Source organism: Babylonia areolata, chromosome 18 (assembly GCF_041734735.1).
Source record: "Babylonia areolata isolate BAREFJ2019XMU chromosome 18, ASM4173473v1, whole genome shotgun sequence".
NCBI lineage: Eukaryota > Metazoa > Mollusca > Gastropoda > Neogastropoda > Buccinidae > Babylonia > Babylonia areolata.
Window position 1 is genome coordinate 27,734,601 of NC_134893.1, and position 20,295 is coordinate 27,754,895.

Below are 20,295 nucleotides of genomic sequence, written 5' to 3' on the forward strand. Positions count from 1 at the left end.
CCTAGTGGGAATGCTCCCCTGACTAGAAAGCGAGGTTCGATTCCCATTTACGGATCAGGATTTATAACTCATTCCCCACCCCACCCCCACATACCTCCCTCTACTAGACTTTGAATGGTGCTCCGGGTCCTAGTCTTTCGAATGTGACGATAAATCTAGGACCCGTGTGCAGCATATACTCAGCGCATGTAACTGAAAGTTAACCGCGGCAACAAAAGGGTGGTGTCCCTGGCAAAAAATATGTAGAAACTTTTTAAGAGAAACAAAAAAAAAAACATTTTCATTATAAAACAAATGCATTTGTAGGTAAAGTGTTTGGTATTACACTGTGGTGACACGCTTTCGTCGGGGCGGGAGATGAGCCCGAATTTCACACAGAGAAGTCTTAGGTTACACACACACACACACACACACACACACACACACACACAAATAAATAAATAACTAAATAATAATAATGATAATAATAATAATAATAATGATAATGATAATAAATAAAATAAAATAAATAAATAAAATAAATAAATAAATAACAAGACATTCAGTGTTTTCACACGTTTGTCTTCATGATTCTTTCTCCGCTCACGATCCATTGTGTCATGCTCGACTCCTGTTTCATGGAACAGGCCATTCCTTGATAATTATGATTGCCATCATTACTGTGTGCTCTCCATCAGTCTGGTTCGTTTCTAAATCCGCAAGTCATGTTTGTGAATCGTTGCAGGTAGGACCTATATTGTGTTTATTTGTGTTGTGTCTAGTTTATGTTCAGTGCCAAAGCATGTATGAATGTTGTTTGTTTGTGTGTTTGTTTGTTTTCCTTTTTTTTTCTTTCGTTGCTATATTTCTTCTTGTTGTTTTGTTTTGTTTTTTTGGTCGCGTCAGGTTTTTACCCATTCCATTTTTTGTGACAAGTCACATTGTATTCACCACCATCGGTACCTGTTTCGTTAATGTTGTGTCTAATTAATGTGTATCTAGTGGGCGACAAAACAAATGAAAAAGTCAGAAAAACCATCAGACAGCACGTCGGTCGGTATGAAGACCTGACCACAGTGGGGACAAAAGTATTGGGCCACGTGACAAGATCCGACGGGCTCTCTCCAAAACCATCCTTCAGAGAACAGTGCAGGGGAATAGGAGACGAGGCAGACAGCGAAAGAAGTGGGCAGACAACATCACTGAGTGGACAGAGAGGGGCTTTGCCGAAACTCAGGCCCTATCCCACGACCGCCAGAAAATGTAGAATGTTGGTGATGGGACCAGTGACAGTCACGAACCTATAAATAGATTTTATTTATGTCCGTGAGTGACAGTAGGCTACCGCGTCATGTTTCATTCATATCCAGTGTCACGGCATTTCTCAGAAACTGCTAGTGCCACGTGACGTCACATCTGATCCGTGAGTAATGCCACTTCACGTCTGATGTCACCAGTGCTGTACCTACATTTTAGCGGTGCCCATAACCCATGGAACGCGTTATGTATTTTCCGGAATATTTAACGTGTTTTATCTTCTAATTCGCGTTGTTGCTCACAAAGGGAAGGGGGAAAGGTGATGGTTCTCTACATAGGAGAATCGATAAGTTGTTGGACATCTGATCCAGTGTTCACCAATGATCAAGGTTCGAGGCCCTGTTTCGGCATGGTTCTGTGTCCTTGAAGGAAAGGCGATTTACCCCGATTTTTCTCACTCCACCCTGACTTCAGTTTCAGTTTCAGTAGCTCAAGGAGGCGTCACTGCGTTCGGACAAATCCATATACGCTACACCACATCTGCCAAGCAGATGCCTGACCAGCAGCGTAACCCAACGCGCTTTGTCAGGCCTTGAAAAAAAGGTGAATAAATAATGGATAAGCGTACATAAATAAGTAAATAAATAAATAAATAAATGACTTCAGCTGGGGTGAAGTTAAAACGGGGGAAGGAGCGAACTGGACACCCGCCTTTCCTAGAGCCCTGGACACAGTGGATATGAATTCACTGCCCCGATTGCTGTACATGGCTAAAGGGGTGACTTTTAATTGATTTTTTTTAAACTTAAACAGCGGAAGGGGAGGTGTGCCCCCGCCTTTCCTGTGCCCGAGTTTCCTAGACGCAGTGGGTTTGAATTCATTGCCCCGATGGCGGAAGACTTTTAATTGATATTTTTCACATTAAACAGCGGAAGGAGAGAATTAGGCCCCGCATTCCCAAAACTGAGTCCTAGACGCAGTGGATATGAATTCACTGCCCCGATAGCCATAGGTAAATATGGATAATGGACGACTTTTAATTAACATTTTTCGCCTAAAACAGCGGAAGTGGAGGATTAGGCCCCGCCTTCCCAAAACTGAGTCCTAAACACAGTGGATATGAATTCGATGCAATGATTGCTGTAAATGGCTAAAGGAATGACATTCAACATTTTTCTCCTAAATCGACGGAAGGAGAGGATTAGGCCCCGCCTTTCCTATGCCGTGTCCTAGACACAGCGATAAATGAAGAATTCACAGCCCCGGTGGCCCATATTTGCCTAAAGGAATGACTTTAACATTTTTTTCACCTAAAACACAGGAGAGGATTAGGCCCCGTTTTTTCCTATAGTGAGCGTTAGACACAGTGGACACGAATTCACTGACCTGTAAATGTCTGTGAAATCTTTAACCATTTGGGGTTTGGGGTGGTTGTTGTTGTTGTTTTTTTTGTATGTGGTTGTTTTGTTGTTTGGGTTTTTTTGTTTTTGTTTTTTGGGTGTTTGTTTGTTTTTGGTTGGGTTTTTTTGTTTGGTTTTTTTTTTTTTTTTTGGGGGGGGGGGTTGCTGCCCCATCATCTGTACCGTTTCAGTGGCATTACTCCCACGCCGCTCATTTAGATTCCCCCATACACGGCCACACCCGCGTTCGTCCGTCGTAGTTTCAGCGTCGGCAGTCCACAGGGAACCATCGATGTTAGGTCGCCAGGAGGCCACACACCAGAGGAGACCCTGCACTGCTGCTGAGTCACTTCGGTGGTGTTCAGTGGTGCCTGTTCTGTTTTAACGTACTTAGGACACCACCTACTAAGCCCCCTACTAAAGACAATAATGGCTTAGTCGTGGGTGTTTGTTTTTTTTGTGTGTGTGTTGTTGTTTTTTGTTGTTGTTTGTTTGTTGGGGGCTGTTTTTTTTCTGGGGGTGTCGTTGTCTTGTTTGTTGTTAACGTCAACTTGGTCCACGGCACGATGGGCAGGCGGAGGAGGTGTCGGAGAAGTCGCTGTCCAAGGACTCCACCCTCATCGTCAGCATCCGCCACCCGGAGCAGACGACCGCCACCCTGAACAGCACCACCCAGCCCCTGAACACGGGGTTCTCCCGGGAGGAGGATGGGGACAGCATGGTGGTGGCGGTGGCCGTGCTGGCCGTGTTTGTGATCCTGGCCCTGGTGGGGCTGGTTGTGCTGGTGCTGTACATGAAGAAGCGCTCGGACAAGCCCATCTACCCTGCCAGCAGTCTGAAAGGTTTTGGCGGCGTTCTTTTTTTTTCTTTTTTTAAATTTTTTTAAACAACTCTTTCACTGCCATATGCGACCATCGTCGACTATAGACAGTGCACCGCCATAGGCGACTTAAATCGACATCCAGTGGTCATGTTAAAGGGAGCATTTTTCACATTGTAACAGAGCTTGACAGCGGCAGTCCGTTTCCTGCCAATAGAACAATGACTAACCTTTGCTCCCTGACCCGGCTTGAAGTGAACGAATGCATTGTGTTGTTTTTACATGAACGGAAGCCTGTGACTGAGGGGACTTAAAATATTTGGCGCTTGGGAGTGTTTTTCACACAGAAACTTGGCGCAGAAAGAGTTAAGATTAAGCGTTGTGGTTTAGAACTGATGATGATGATGATGTACTTGTGTGTGTGTGTGTGTGTGTGTGTGTGTGTGTGTGTGTGTGCGTGTGTGTGTATGTGTGTGTGTGTTTTTGTTTTGTTTTGTGTTGTGTTTTTGTTGTTGTTTTTGTTTTGTTTTAAGCGCGGGGATTTTGGAACTGGTGATGATGATGATGTCGATGTGCTTGTATGTGTGTGTTGGTAGGGTGTTTGTGGGGTGGGGTTGTGTGTGTGTGTGCCGGTGTGTGTCTGTGTTTTGTCTGTTCTTTTAGTGTGTGTGTGTGTGTTTGTGTGTGTGTGTGTGTGTGTGTGATGTTTGTTGTTTCAGTGTGTGTGTGTGCCCTTATGTGTGTTGATCTGTGTGCCTCTGTGTCTGTGTCTGTGTGTATAAGTGTGTCTGTATATATCTCTCTGTGTGTGTTTGATTAAATTGGCCATACACGTTTTCTGGTGTCCACAGACAACGAGGTAGAGGACGAGGAGAAGCGTGGTGGTGGGGCTGGGGGTGGGGGTGGGGGCAGCCGAACGGACAGCGGTCAGTGGTCCATGTCGGGCCTGCCCTCCCCCGGCCCCCACGCGGGCAGCTCCGCCCCCGCACACACCCGCCTCCACACCACTACCACCACCACCAACGGTCACCTGGCGAACGGCCACGTGGCAGGGAAGCCCAGTAGTAGGAAGGGACATCGGAAAAAGGTGTCGCGTTCGGCTACTCTGATGGTGAGAGGTGTGTGTGTGTGTGTGTGTGTGTGTGTGTGCAGAGTCAGTGTTGCGTTGCTCTCTTACTGTTGTTGTTTGTTTGATCTTTTATCCTGATTTTTATGTGGAGTGATGGCCTTGAGGTAACGCGTCCGCCTAGGAAGCGAGAGAATCTGAGCGCGCTGGTTCGAATCACGGCTCAGTCGCTGATATTTTCTCCCCCTCCACTAGACCTTGAGTGGTGGTCTGGGTGCTAGTCATTTGGATGAGACGATAAACCTAGGTCCCGTGTGCAGCATGCACTTAGCGCACGTAAAAAAAACCACGGCAACAAAAGTGTTGTTCCTGGCAGAATTCTGAAGAAAAATCCACTTCGATAGGAAAAACAAATAAAACTGCATGCAGGAAAAAATACAATAAAAAGGGTGGCGCTGTAGTATAGCGACGCGCTCTACCTGGGGAGAGCAGCCCGAATTTCACACAGAGAAATCTGTTGTGATAAAAAGAAATGCCAAAAAAGAAAAAAAATATATTTACCTTTCTTTATCGCTCAAAGACTGCCTCAAAGCGTCCCTCAAAGACCTGGGCGTCGACATTAACACACGTGGGAGACGCTTGCTCTGGACCGTCCAGCTTGGCACAGCAAGATCACTACAGGAGCCCGTGCAGGTGAAGCCAGGCGTATGCATCACCGAGGCGCAACGAAAGCGTGCTGTGCGCATGGCCCGAGCAGCATCCACTGCCACGACAGCACCCACTCATTTGTGTCCCACATGTGGGCGAGCCTTCAGGGCCAGGATTAGCATCAGCAGTCACCCCTCCGGACCCACAGCCACCGGTCTTCCATTCGACTCTTGAAGCCATGGTCATCTTCGAATCCGAAGGACGGACATCGCATGTGTATTGCTCTGTTTCTGTGTCACTGTTTCTCTTTCGCTAGGTTTTTTTCACTCTTTCTGTTTCTCTCTCGTTTTCTCCCCCACCCCAACCCCACTGCCCTTTTTTCTCACTCTCTCTCTCTTAAACACAACACAACACAGCGGAACGTAACGCATGGCAGTACCATACCATACGAACCCATACAATACAATACAATACAATACTATACTATACTATACTATACTATACTATACTGCCCTGGCTCTTAAAACGGCAGCTTTAAGGGCTATCTACAGTTGGCCTTTGGAGGACCATTCTAACGCGGACTGTCCTAAAGCCCTCTTGGCGAGAAAATTGGATGTAACGTGGGCAGGTCACCACACTCCACTCGCAATCAAATCCTACTACAGACAGTCGGGACAGCAGTTGCCTCTTCTGCTGTTCTGGTAGTCACAGTCGGACAAGACCGACTACTATACTATACTATACTATACTATACTATACTATACTATACTATACTATACTATACTATCGTATGCTACACTACACTACACTATACTACACTACACTGTGCAACACTACACTACTCCGTACTATACCATACCATGCTATTCCATACTATAATGCGCTTTACTATGCTATGCTATACTATACTTCCCTACACTATATACACTGTACTACACTACACTACACTATACTACACTGCACTATACTACACTACACTACACCATACCATACCACACCATACCATACCATACTACACTACCCTGCGCTACTCCACGCAATACTTGTTATGATAATACTAAAACTCCACGCAATACTTGTTATGATAATACTAAACTATACCATACTAATACCATACTGCACTACACTACACCGTGCCAAGCCATAATATACCAAACTAATACCATATTAATACTATACTACACCACACTACACCATACCAAGCCGTACTATACCAAACTAATACCATACTTGTTTCTCTCATTCTCGCTCGCCTTGACTACTGTAACTCCGTATTGTCTGGTTTGCCTGCTTCATTCATTCAGTCCCTTCAGCGCATACAAAACTCTGCTGCCCGACTCGTCCTCAGAAAGAAAAGATCTGAGCAACATCTCCATTGGCTCCCTGTTTCACATAGAATAAAGTGTAAGATCAGCACTCAATGTTATAAATATATTCACAAATCTGCCCCTTCCTATCTTTGTGGCTGCCTTTACCTCCACTCCATCTCGCTCTCTACGATCGGCTTCGGATCCACTCTGTTTACGCATACCCAGATGCAAACACTCCACTGTTGGACGCCGTTCTTTCTCAGTCACTGGACCTTGTATTTGGAATGAACTTCCTCTTTCTCTTCGTCAGGTCTCAGCACTCAACTCTTTCAAGTCTGGCCTTAAAACCCACCTCTTCACAAGATAGCCTCCGTCCCCTACCTGTTCCTTGTCTTCAGTTTCTTCAGTTTTAGAGATATGCATGCGTGTGAATGACTGGTGTGAAAGCGCTTAGATTTGTCTCTGCACAAGATTCAGCGCTATATAAATACTATCGTTATTATTATTATACTACTACTACCATACTACACTACACTACGCTACACCATACCAAGCCATGCCATACCAAACCAATACCACACCACACTTCACCACAGGAAGAAGACAGCCCCGGCGAGCACCACGACCCCACCAGCCCATGGGCAGAGTCCCGGCCCGAGAGCGGCGGGGGGAGGAGCCCTCCGGTAGGGGGCATCGGCGAGGACGACCTGGACACCCCCGTGTTCGCCGCCAGCCCCTTCCCGGGCCCAGACTCCCCTCTGGAGCACGCCCCCAGGCTGCAGGGAAGCGCGGTCGGCAGCCACGATGAGACGGCAGCAAGGGGAAGTCACCATGGGGAGGTGGAGGAGGAGGAGGAGGAGATGGAGGAGGAGGATGGCGGGCCTCTGACGACGACGCTACCTGCCCGGCGTCTCCCCCCTCTCCCTCTGCCGCCGTCCCATCCCCCTCCGTTGACTGCCAACGGCGCCGGCACGCCACCATCACCACCACCGCCCAGGCGGTCCCGCGCTAGTCGTAAACAACGGAGGGAACAGGTATTTTATTTTATTTATTTATGTCTGTCTTGTTTTGTTTTGTTGTCTTGCGTATTTTCGGGTAGATCCAACCTGTATTACGGTAACACTCAAATGGAGAAAGTTTATAAAAAAAATAAATAAATAATAAATAAATAAATAAATTTCAAAAAACCAACAACTGTGCGTTGTAAAATAAGACATTTTTGATAAAAGGTGTCCAACGTTTCAGACCCTAGTTCTGTCTTCAGGGACTGTAGTAGCTGGAGATCGGTATGTACTATGATAGGTTAACCTCACATAAAGTGTTTTCTTATCTCTCTCTCTCTCTCTCTCTCTCTCTCTCTCTCTCTCTCTCTCTCTCTCTCTCTCTCTCTCTCTCTTTTTCCCACTAAACTCAAATTCGTCCAATTTGACACCATACCCTTTATGGCCTGGTTGCTGGAGACCTGGATCAGCCGACTTAGTTGTGGTGTCTGCTGGAAACGGACACTTCTTTCAATTACTGTTGCTTTCAGACCGGCCGGCCGCATACACACAGATCCATGAATCATCATCAAAAGCTGAAAAAGTGTAAATATTGCTCCCGTACGACCTTGGGTAAATTAAAAAAAAGTCTGTAATTAAAACACACACACACACACACACACACACACACACACACACACACACACACACACACACACACACACACACACACATGTTGATGCTTGCAAGCGTACGACATGTCTGATGTTCACAATTCCGTCTCTCTTTTTTTTCTTTTTTCTTTTTTTTTGTGTGTCCTTTTTTTTCTTTTTCTTTTTTTACAGATGATAAAAAACCTAGCTTAAACTTAATTATACGTAATACACAAAAGTATATAAATGATAGCAAACATGCAAAACCGAAAATTGCCATCAAGCACCCAGCACGTGCTCGGCATTAAAAAAATACAGTGTACAAAGATTGATTAATTACCGAGTCCAGAAAAAGGTTACAATAATAACTAATGATAATAATAGTGATAATAGGGGAATAAATAGATATCGAAGTCTTCCCGGACAAAAAATACAGGTGAATGGACAAGCAGGACAGAAAAGAGACGATGGACAGAAAAAGAAAATGCCAGAAACAAAGAGAGCAACAGAAAAGATTAAATATCTATCAGGTGATAGGGATACTGATCTACGCAGCGTCCAAAGCGTGTGTGAACAAATTGCTTAAAAAATTTGTTTTGGTTGCAGTTTCATAGTCAACATCATAGTGAGTCCTCATACTGAAGAAAAATCCACCGAAACATAAGATTATTTTCTATCCTGAAAATGCTTTATATCTAATATTTTTTTTAGCGAAAATTGTGTATATCAGCTCTTTCAAGTCTGGTCTTAAAATCCACCTCGTCCCAAAATAGCCTCCCTTCCCTGCCTCTTGTCCTCAGTTTTTCCAGTTTTAGAGTTATGCATGCGTGTGAATGACTGGTACAAAAGCGCTTTGATTTGTCTCTGCACAAGATTCAGCGCTATATATATAATTATTATTATTATTATTATTATTGCTATAGTGGAAGATATCCCAAGCAAGGGAAGAGTGTGGTAAGAGGAGGCCGTGACATGCTCGTGGAACAGAGGGGTCAGCATTCTAGGGGATGACTGGGCTTTTCGTAGCTATGAGAAATGGAATTTATTATTTACTTGACAACTGGGTTGTTGTTGGGTTTTTTCTGCCTTCTTCAGGACAATGGCTTTGTCTGACATAGCTCCTAGAGACGTCTTTCAACTATCGCAGAGGTAGAAATATATATTTAGACGCCATGTTCCTTTCGAAAACATCACATATAACACTACATGATTCTTATAAATTTTTTGAACGGCAAAGGTCTGTCCTCAAAGAAAGGCTGAAAATCATCAAATCGGTTTACTTTGTTTGTTCAAAAAAACGGGGAAAGGGGGGGGGGGGCGGCGTGGGTGAGAGACAGAGACAGAGAGAGAGAGAGGATTAAAAGCAAATTAACATGCATTTTAGATCGAACAGAAAAGCGATTTTGGTCGAACGCAAAATGTCAGTAGGCCATCATACCACTAGGTAAGCTATTTTTTTTTTCAAGATTAATTTAAAACAACGGCGGGACGCTTTCTGGTTAGTGATAGAGCAGAATGCCTGTTCTTGCACCATTAGAAGGCAGCAGAGCATGCTGAGGGCTGTGGATAAACAGACCTATATTTGTGCTCATATAATTATGGATATGTAATGGCTGATATATATTATTTGTATGTAATGAGCGTATATTGGATTATAAAGGCTGATATAATTATATTTATGCATTTCTAACGAGGTGGTGTTGGGTGTTTGTGACTGATGTATTTATTTTTGGTGCATATTTGATGAGAGGATTTTAGGTCGTATAGGCTGATATTATTTGTGCATATCTAACGATGGGATTTTAGGTGGACTGCCAAACATTTTTTACGTGTCCTGGTGTTTTGATAAAACAAATTACCTGCTTCCATATATCCGGTTTTCATCTCTGTCTCTGTCTCTCTCTCGCTCTCTTTCTCCCCCTCTCTCTCTCTATCTATCTACCTATCTACCTCTCTCTGTCTCTCTCTCTCTGTCTGTCTGTGTCTGTGTCTGTCTGTCTCTCTCTCTCTCTCTCTCTCTCTCTCTGTGTGTGTGCCAGTCTGCTGATCGCAGCAGCTATGAGGAGGAGTGGTAAAGATTGGCCAGGGGTGACAACGGCAAGGTCAGTTAAGGCACGTGTTATGCATGAATGGATGGCATGCCTCGTGTGCAGTGATCTGTCACAATGTGACCACAGAGATTTAGCGCGTGCGGCCCAATGTTCACCACCACCGCTGCATGCTGACAGTGACACACACTGCTTCTTCGTTTTCAGTTTATTATCGGGTTTTCCCTTTGATGGTCACTGGCAATCGGTGTTGACACTGTGTGTTGGTCGTGAGCATGCGCAGCTTTCACTGCATCCTTATCACATCGTACATCTATATAACGTATATATCTATATTGATGTGAGTGTGTATGGGAGAGGGGGACATGGGGGGTATATGCGATTCTGTTTGTGCGTGTACGTGCGTGTGTCTGTATGTGTGTGTGTGTGTGTGTGAGAGAGAGAGAGAGTGCGCGCGCGCGCGTGTTCGTGCATGTTTGACCAGGTTTACTGACATCAGTATGGCGGAATTCACTTTGATAGCAAAACTTCAAATAACTGAAATCAGAATATAACAAAATAACATAAGTGCTGAAACCGGTATGATAGAAACCTACCACCTGTTTCCAGTTCACTGAACAACAAATATTAAATCAGCATGGCAGGTAGTGTATTTTCAAAAATTACTAGGCTATGGTCCTGAGAAAGCAGAGAACATGATGAAATGGGCATGGTGACAATCAGTAGAAAAGCATTACGTGTTTGAAATGTGTATGATGAAAAACAGGAAGCATATTTGAATCATAGCGAAAATATTGAAAGCTGTACGCCCAAATAACAACAACAGAAAACAGCAAGTTTGTGAAGAAATCTGACAGCTTTTTAATTGACTACAGCAACAATAGAAGGTACTAAGTGCGTGAAGAAATAATAATATGACAGATTTCTGGAAGCACATTTCTTTAAGTAAACGTTCTGGCATGATCAGAATATCTAGTTGGTAGATGTAAGCTTTTGTGTTGTCAGTCTCACAGTCTTCTTCTTCGTCTTCTTCTTCGTTCGTGGGCTGCAACTCCAACGCTCACTCGCATGTACACGATTAGGCATTTACGTATATGACTGTTTTACCCTGCCATAAAGGCAGCCATACTCCCTTTTCGGGGGCGTGCATGCTGGGTATGTCCTTGCTTCCATAAGCCACTGAACGCTGACATGGATTACAGGATCTTTAACGTGCGTATTTGATCTTGCGTGTTGAGCTGAGAGATCGGAAAAATTTCCACCCTTTACCCACCAGGCGAATTTTACCGAGATTCAAACCTGGGACCCTCAGATGGAAAGTCCATGGCTTTAACCGCTCGACTATTGCGCCCGTCAGTCTCAAAAAAAAAATACGACCATTGTTTGTTGTAATTTGATTTTTTTCCCCAGAGAAGAAACCAGACAGTCGGTGTTCAGCTGCATCATTGTCTTCAGCGTCACACCCTGAACTCACGCATTTTACAGCACTATTTTGAACCCAGTGTAACTGGCGAGTACGGCTACAATGTGAACAAGTCATATTGTTGATACTGGTGCTTATGAGTGACATTACAGGAAATCGAAACTTACTGTAGGTAGGATTGTCAAAAAAGTGACACTCGTGAAAACTGTTTTAACATTTAAAAGATAAAATTCTATGAAGTACCAATACCAAAAAGGTTTGCTCAACGAGAAAATGGATCAGTATATTAATAAATAAATATATGCGTTCTCTTTTTGCAAATGTGTGAGATAACCATAATGTGTTAGCTTTCGAAATGTAAAAACACAAAGCTTTCACTTTGCATGTACCATACACTGCACGCATGGTTAATGATGTGTCACTCACAACTGTTTCCTCGTGTTTGTTTGTATATTTGTTCCTATTTACATACATATGGAACACTAGACTGTTCGTCGCCTTCGGGCGTCCGTTCACTGTTTTAACATGCTTAGTTAAGTGTTTTACATTGCATAATGCGAGCCACTACAGCACAACATTTTGTTTCTTCTTCCTTCTCTCTCTCTCTCTCTCTCTCTCTCTCTCTCTCTCTCTCTCTCTCTTCTTTCTTTTTTTCAATGAAGGACTGACGTTTCAGTTTCCGAACTCCAAGTGGTCAGCCAAACTCTGCAAACCACTGTAATTAAGCGACGACAGAGATTAATCGCTGATTAATGAATAGCACTAGGTTGAGAGATCCCATCTTGCAGTTTTACATGAATGGGTGAAGCATGCTCAGCTCTTGGTAGGAGACTGTTGGTACTATTTTTAAAAAAAAAACACCCTTTCTGCCAATGTGTGTGTGTGTGTTATAATATATATGTATATATTACTAGCACTGTGTGTTTATCTCTGTTTAGACTGCGCCTCACTGAATGAGCGTGAGTGTGCACGTGTGGCTGTGAATGGGAACTATAGCGTGGAGTAGTAGTAGTAGTTGTAGTAGTAGCGTGAAACCCACTTCACCAAAGGAGCACTAAAGTTGAGGCAGTTAAGAGCTGTATTGTGCATGTAGTGGCTTTGTATCGTCATGTATCGATAGCATATTTTGTACTCATCATCTCGTTTGACTGAGAAAAAATTCATGTTCGCACATATTTTTTTCTTCTCTCTCTCTCTCTCTCTCTCTCTCTCTCTCTCTCTCTCTCTCTCTCTCTCTCTCTCTTAATAAACCGCCTAAGAAACATATTCGATCTTACAGCATGTGTTTTTTTGATTTTTGTTTTGTTTTTCTCTGAATGAGTTCTTCCTATAAACCTTTATGATGTTATCGAATGATGAACGATAACCACATCCTCATCTCCTTTTTTTTCTTTCTTTCTTTCTTTCTTTATTTCTTTTTTTTATCAATTAAATCTATTTTATCAAGCGTTTGCATTCCCTGTATATATATATATATAATTTCGAGTAATTTGAGGGATTTGCATGTTGCCATGACAGCTTGGGCCATGCCTTGTGTCTTGTGTGTGACGATGTCATGCTGTGTTGTCAGGACAACACACCGTGTCTTGTGACGAGGTGATGCTGTGTTGTTAGGACAACACATCGTGTCTTGTGACGAGGTGATGCTGTGTTGTTAGGACAACACATCGTGTCTTGTGATGAGGTGATGCTGTGTTGTTAGGACAACACATCGTGTCTTGTGACGAGGTGATGCTGTGTTGTTAGGACAACACATCGTGTCTTGTGACGAGGCGATGCTGTGTTGTTAGGACAACACATTGTGTCTTGTGACGAGGTAATGCTGAGTTGTTAGGGCGACACATCGTGTCTTGTGACGAGGTGATGCTGTGTTGTTAGGACAACACATCGTGTCTTGTGACGAGGTGATGCTGTGTTGTTAGGACAACACATCGTGTCTTGTGACGAGGTGATGCTGTGTTGTTAGGACATCACATCGTGTCTTGTGACGAGGTCGTGCTGTGTTGTTAGGACAACACATCGTGTCTTGTTACGTGGTGATACTGTGTTGGTAATACAACACATCGTGTCTTGTGACGTGGTCGTGCTGTGTTGTTAGGACAACACATCGTGTCTTGTGACGAGGTGATGCTGTAATGTTAGAACACGTCGTGTCTTGTGACGAGGTCGTGCTGTGTTGTTAATGTTAGGACACATTTGAAATGTCATGAGACCGTAGCTTGCTGCACGTGATTTCCCTGACGTTGGGAACCCAACTCGTGATATTTTATTCATGGAGGAAGGAAAGAGCTGTAGACGAGACGAAATGGAAATTGAAACCAGTGCACAGAGAGAGGGAGAGAGAGAGAGAGAAACTGTGGCATGGGGGCCCGGGGGAAAAGGTGTGGCGGAGCATAGAGAGGGGGGAGAATTAGGGGGAGGTGGGATGAAAATGCATGTGTACTGGTTTGGTTTTGCTTTTAGGGAGAACGAGATAGAGATGGAGAGAGGGAAGGGGGTAAAAATATGCGAGTTCGCTTTTTTTTCTCTCTTTTTTTTTCTTTTTTTTTTCTTTCTTGCTTTTTTGCGTTTCTCACTTTTTTTTCTTTTTTTTTGGTGGAGGGCTATTTGTTTTTTAAGATAATGCGCGCTTGGCACCAAAAGACAAAAAAAAAACAAACACACACACAATAGGGGCTATGACCGGAGTGGTTCTTCAGCTAAACTTAATGAAATCAAATTATCTGCGATCGCTGATAAGCGTATCATGGGGAGAGAATTTAGCTGTCATGTTGCCCAAGAACTGCAAAAAGAGTGTGGTAAGAACTTGCAGAGAGAGACAGACAGACAGAGAGAGAGAGAGTGCAACAGAATGTGAGTTGAGACACGTTCCGAAATGCATTATGATTTAATCATGCTTGTGATCATGTCGGTCGAGATTTATGCATCCACCGACATACCCGTATCTCGCCCTTCTCTCCGTCTCTGTCTCTCTCTCTGTGTGTCTCTGTCTCTCTCTGTCTCTGTCTCTCTCTCTCTCTCTCTCTCTCTCTCTCGCTCTTCTATTTTTTTCAGTTATGAAATGTGTTCATTATATTAGTACCTTCCCCACTTTAATTTCGGTATTTTGTGTGTCACAGTTGTATGTATGTACCTCCTTTGCAAACAGGTCCGGAGGTCTTGCAGTTAAATATTTCAGAGTTCTTAGTCCTCTCTCTGTCTGTCTGTCTGTCTGTCTCTCTCTCTCTCTCTCTCTCTCTCTCTCTCTCTCTCTCTCTCTCTCTCTCTCTCTCTCTGTGTGCATTCCTTCAAATCTATCTGCCAGTCTGTCGAAGTGTAAACCCACCAGCCTACCAGTTCCCCATCTATCTACGCTTGTCTGTCTGCCTGTCCATCTATCTACCTGTATGTGTTCCTGTCCCTATTCTGATTTCATGGGTAAACACAACGGTTGTACTACAATTCATCTAAACAATGTAGATATACTCTTGTACATGTGGTATGCTTGACAACTTGTGCACACATGTTATATGTATACATATATACGCATGTCCGTGCGAATTTGTAGGTGGGGGGGATGAGGGGGACAGGTATGTATATACGTATGTTTTAAACGTATGCATGTGGGCTATGTATGCAGTGTGTGTGGAAGTGGGTGTGAGTGTTGTAGTTTCCTTGCCACGTTTTGATGAGTATATGCAATTTTGATGTAATGTGATGGCCTTGAGGTAACGCGTCCGCCTAGGAAACGAGAGAATCTGAGCGCGCAGGTTCGAATCACGGCTCAGCCGCCGATATTTTCTCCCCCTCCACTAGACCTTGAGTGGTGGTCTGGACGCTAGTCATTCGGATGAGACGATAAACCGAGGTCCCGTGTGCAACATGCACTTAGCGTACGTAAAAGAACCCACGGCAACAAAAGGATTGTTCCTGGCAAAATTCTGTAGAAAAATCCACTTCGATAGGAAAAGCAACTAAAACCGCACGCAGGAAAAAATACAAAAAAAAAAATGGGTGGCGCTGTAGTGTAGCGATGTGCTCTCCCTGGGGAGAGCAGCCCGAATTTCACACAGAGAAATCTATCATGATAAAAAGGAATACAAATACAAATACAAATGTATGATATCATGTGTTTTAGGAAGCACCGAGAGCACTTTTCTGGGTAGAATATATTATGATTATTATTAATCATCATCATCATCATTATTATTATTACATCTATGATTATGATTATTATTATTATCATGACTATCATTTATCATCATTATTATTGTTGTTATTGTTATCATCATCATCATTGATGTGAACAGGTGTTGGCCCAGCAGCGGCAAGAGGTGTACGACGGCACCAAGACCTACCCCATGGCCGCCGATGATTCCTTCTTCAAGGACAGCACCAAGCAGAAGGTGAAGATGACGTCGCGCGGAAAGAAGAAGGCGCAGCAGTACACCAGCCACTGGTTCACCATTGACAATGACTACTCTGAACTGTGACACAGGAAACAGAGAGTGGTAGTGGTGACGTGAGGCGTTCTCCTTCCCTCGGATGCTTTGTTGTTGTTGTTGTTTTTGCGTGTGTGTGGTGTTGGTGAGGGACTATGACTCTTAAACTAGGAGGCGAAACTGCTTTGGTTCTTACTGCTTCAGCCTTGGGGGCAAGTTGGCCTTTGGGAACCATTCCAACGCCGCGACTAACCTAAAACCCTCTTAACCGAGAGAGAGAGAGAGAGAGAGAAGGGGGATATGTAACTTGGGCAAGACACTCTCCACTATAATCAAATTCTAGCCCCGATAATCGGGACGGCAGTTACCTCCTCTGGTGCACGGTTCTTGTGGTCGTTAAGTTGGACACGACTGACTATCATACATGCATGCAACACCAGATCTTTGTGCAAGTGCTAGACCTGAGTACTGTCATGCCAAAAAACCAAAAACAAAATGAGGATGGTAGTGGGAATGGCTGATTTGGTGATTGTTGTTTTGCTGTTGAGTACTACAAACAGCCGAATGTGATATCGTTTCTGCGTGCAGCTGAACCGATGGGACTACGTTTTGTTATAGGGGGAAAGTCATGCACGGAGATCAGTGCTTGAACCTATCGAGTCGTACTAGGTGTGTTTCTTGCAGTTCTTCGCGGGTACGATCAACAGGACTGTCTTCTGCATGATGCGATTCTTCACCGAAGGTCTCGGCAAGGCCCACAGCCAAAAAACTGAATGGAAATGAGTCGTTCCACGTTTGTGGATGTGTGACCGGACAGAGACGCCTGTGGCTGCTTCAGCCGCTGCAATAATATTATCTGCAATAACCCACAGACATCTATATTTATGCTCTCTCGTGTGACCACATGCGGTTTAACGGTGAGACAGAACTGAACAGCGGAGAAAACTGCTAACTGTGACAGACAGACAGACAGACAGACAGGTGGGGTTGAGGGCGTGAGGACAATCAGTGACTAATCGCAGAGGGAGTACAAAGAATTGCTCACACTGACACGTCTCTCGCAACACCAAAGCCCAGCCTCCCCTGCCATATGTCCCGATACTGATGATTCCTTGCAGTGGCGTGTTACAGTATTAGGAATTCCACGGACTGTTTCAGTTTTGGTTACAGTTTCCAGGACGCGTCTAAGCGTGCGGCCTGATCCATATACGCGCGCCATCCCATCTAAGTGACAGCAGAGACAGGTTGAGTGACTGGATTAAGAGTGAGCGCCTGAATATTGGAACAACAGTATGCTGTGCGTGAACACGCTGACATGAAACCAAACGCCTCTGCAGTTTCCCAGATCATCCCAGTGACCAGACTTTTCCACTGTGCAAAATGCGATAATCAGTGCAGTAAAAAAATAAATAGATAAATATATATATATATATATATATATATATGAATTATGTGTTATCAAAACATGTTAGTGGTGTTATTATCATCATCATCATCATCATAACGGTTTATATGTGTGATGGAACATTCTCACGTGATTCTGGTAATGCAGTGCACACAGTCCTATTGACCAAGCATGTTCCATGATATCTTTGTGTAAGTGAAATGTTGATAATCTGACAAATAAAGATAACTGTGTTATTAAGACAGTATTATTACCATCACCATCATCATCATTAGTAGTTGTATTATGATTGATATTATTATTATTATGTCCTACTGAGCCTCGGTTCTAACAATTCTCACCAGCATCGTCTCCATTCGGAACGTTTTCAGACAGTTAAACGAAAACAAAGTCATGAAACGATACTGCGGCAAGCAATGATTTAAGTCTAGCAGACAGATCAAAATTGAAATATTTCAGAGGTTAACTTGGTGACTGAAGTGGGAAGTGCGGATTATGTCTACGTGATCACGAAATATGGTTGGGAAGATTTTGTTTTTTGGGGTTGTTTTTTTTTTATTTCAAAGCTCAGTGTGATATTTTTTAACACACAGTAGCCCCACATATGAGCTTGTTTTCACTGAAGTATCCTGCGAAACATGGTCGAGAAAAAAAAAACGAGTCTTCCATTTCAGATGATTGTTTTACGTTGTGCTGTATAGTATTTGCTCATTGTGACAACTGATTTATTCGTGTTGTTTGGCTGTGCAGCCTCTGGAATTCCGACAAGTCAAAGAGATCATGTTTTCTCTCGGCATTGTTTATTTGTGTGTTTGTTGCGGGATCGTTCAAAAAAGTGTGAACGGGTTATTTTGGAAGTGTCGATGGTGGGGCAAGAACCAGTCGATCTTCTTCTTCTTCTTCATCTTCGTTCGTGGGCTGAGACTCCCGCGTTCACTCGTAGGCACGAGTGGCCTTTTACGTGTATGACCGTTTTTAGCCCCGTCATGTAGGCAGCCATACTCTGTTTTTGGGGGGCGATGGGGCGCGCATGCCGGGTAGGTTCTTGTTTCCATAACCCACCGAACGCTGACATTGATTACGGGATCTTTACTGTTCGTATTTGATCTTCTGTATGCATATGCACACAAAGGAGGTTCAGGCGCAAGCAGGTCTGCACATCTGTTGACTTGGGAGATCGGGAAAAATCTCCACCTATTTATCCTACCCACCAGGCGTCGAGACCGGAATTCGAACCCGGGACCCTCAGATTGAAAGTCCAACGATTTAACCACAAAGCTGTTGCGCCCGTCGGGCCGAGTGGGCTATTTTAGTTAGTTCTGAGTGTAACAGGTTTAGGGGGCTTGGGGTGGGGTGGGGGGTTTGGGGGAGGAGATGGTTGTTGTTTGGAGCTGGTCAGAGATTAGCCACCCTGGCCTGGAAAGCTGCCAGGGATGGCGCGTGTAATGTTTGCGTGGTGTTGGCAGAACACAGCAATAAACAATAAATACCGAAAACACAGGAGGACGGTTGGCAGGTCTTTTACTTCATTTCGCTCTCGCTCTTCAAGTGACGTTTATCTAGCTATGATGTCATGATAGAAGAATATTGCGTCATAACAAAGGGAGATTGTCAACTATTTACTTTCGCTTCTTAACATTAAGCTACGATTCAGTCATGGACACAACAGCGCGGTAGCGGCTTCAGTGGGCAAGTTGTTTCACTCCGGGATGGTTCTAAAAAAGAATGTCATCTGCCGGTACTGTGTCCTGTTGGATGGGATGTCGTATTGCAGGAGGTGGGACTTTCTCGTTTTGTGGCTGAGGCGGCTGACAGAGGGAAGGTGTTTGGAATTAACATGTGCAGGGCCGTTGTGCACCTTGTAAAACACGGTGAGTCTCGCACGCTTCCGTCTGGCTTGCAGCGTTGGCCATTCCAGGTCAAGGAGCATGTCGTCCACATTGGAGGTTTGGTGGAAGCTGTGTGAGACCCAGCGAGCTCTACGCTCTACGCTGCACATTTTCGATGGTGTTGGTGTCTTTAGTGTCAATCGTTCGGTGATGGCACATGCGTTGCATACCTTTCTTGTTCAAAATAGTGGTTGATCCACTCTGACTGGACTTTTGTTTCTTTCCAGTTCTGACCGCCGCTTTTCATTCATAGTTGGTATATCTTTTTTCCCTTTCTGGTTTTTTTCTTTTTTTTTCTTCTTTTTTTTCTTATACTGCATGGTTAACTTGCTCAAAAGACACCGAATTGGAGCTGAAAGCTGGTGTGAATTTTATGGAACGGACTCTGCTGGATGTTTGCTTATTTACATTTTTTGTATTTGGCAGACAAAAAAAATCCTATTTTCTTCTTGTATTTTTTCTTGAAAAAAAATGTTGCGGTTGCTGTCATTGTCACCGTTGTTGCTGTTGATAATTTCAGCTTTTTTTCCCCTCACTTACCATTTTATAGTAAAGTGATGTGTTTTTGTGGAAATCTATTGCCAGTCGCATCTCGAGACTGATATTCTCGTCTTTATTAGCCTTACATTGACAGATTTGTTTATTAGCCTTACATTGACAGATTTGTTTGTCAACTTTTCCACGTATTTCAATATTTCTCTCACTGTTTTGGTTCTACAGTTATATCAGAATTCCATTTGGCTACATGTTTTGTGGTATTAAGTTATTTTGTCTCTTTTCCACCTAGATTCTCTCTATTTCCTTTTCTTGTTTTCCTCATTCTTGCCTCTTGGTTCACTTTCGTCTTTTGCTTTCTGTACTGAACTGATACTTTACTTGTTAATCACCCTCTCTCTCTCTCTCTCTGTCTCTCTCTCTCTTTGTTTCTTTGTCTCTGTCTCTCTTTGTCTGTTTCTTTGTCTGCCTCTCTGTCTGTCTGTCTCTGTCTCTCTCTCT

At 43.8% G+C, this 20,295-nt stretch overlaps 1 protein-coding gene across 2 annotated transcripts in view; it reads left to right on the forward strand.

Annotated features, from left to right (window-relative positions):
• The window catches only part of LOC143292614 (uncharacterized), a 64,556-nt gene extending 45,822 nt beyond the window's left edge, over positions 1-18,734 (forward strand). For both annotated transcript variants that reach the window (XM_076603073.1, XM_076603072.1), the window contains exons 12-15: positions 3,211-3,478; positions 4,308-4,567; positions 7,077-7,514; positions 15,874-18,734. In XM_076603073.1, coding sequence (XP_076459188.1) covers positions 3,211-3,478; positions 4,308-4,567; positions 7,077-7,514; positions 15,874-16,056 — 1,149 coding nt within the window. In that variant the 3' untranslated portion in view covers positions 16,057-18,734. The remainder of the gene's footprint in view (positions 1-3,210; positions 3,479-4,307; positions 4,568-7,076; positions 7,515-15,873) is intronic.
• The last annotated feature ends 1,561 nt before the right edge of the window (positions 18,735-20,295 follow it).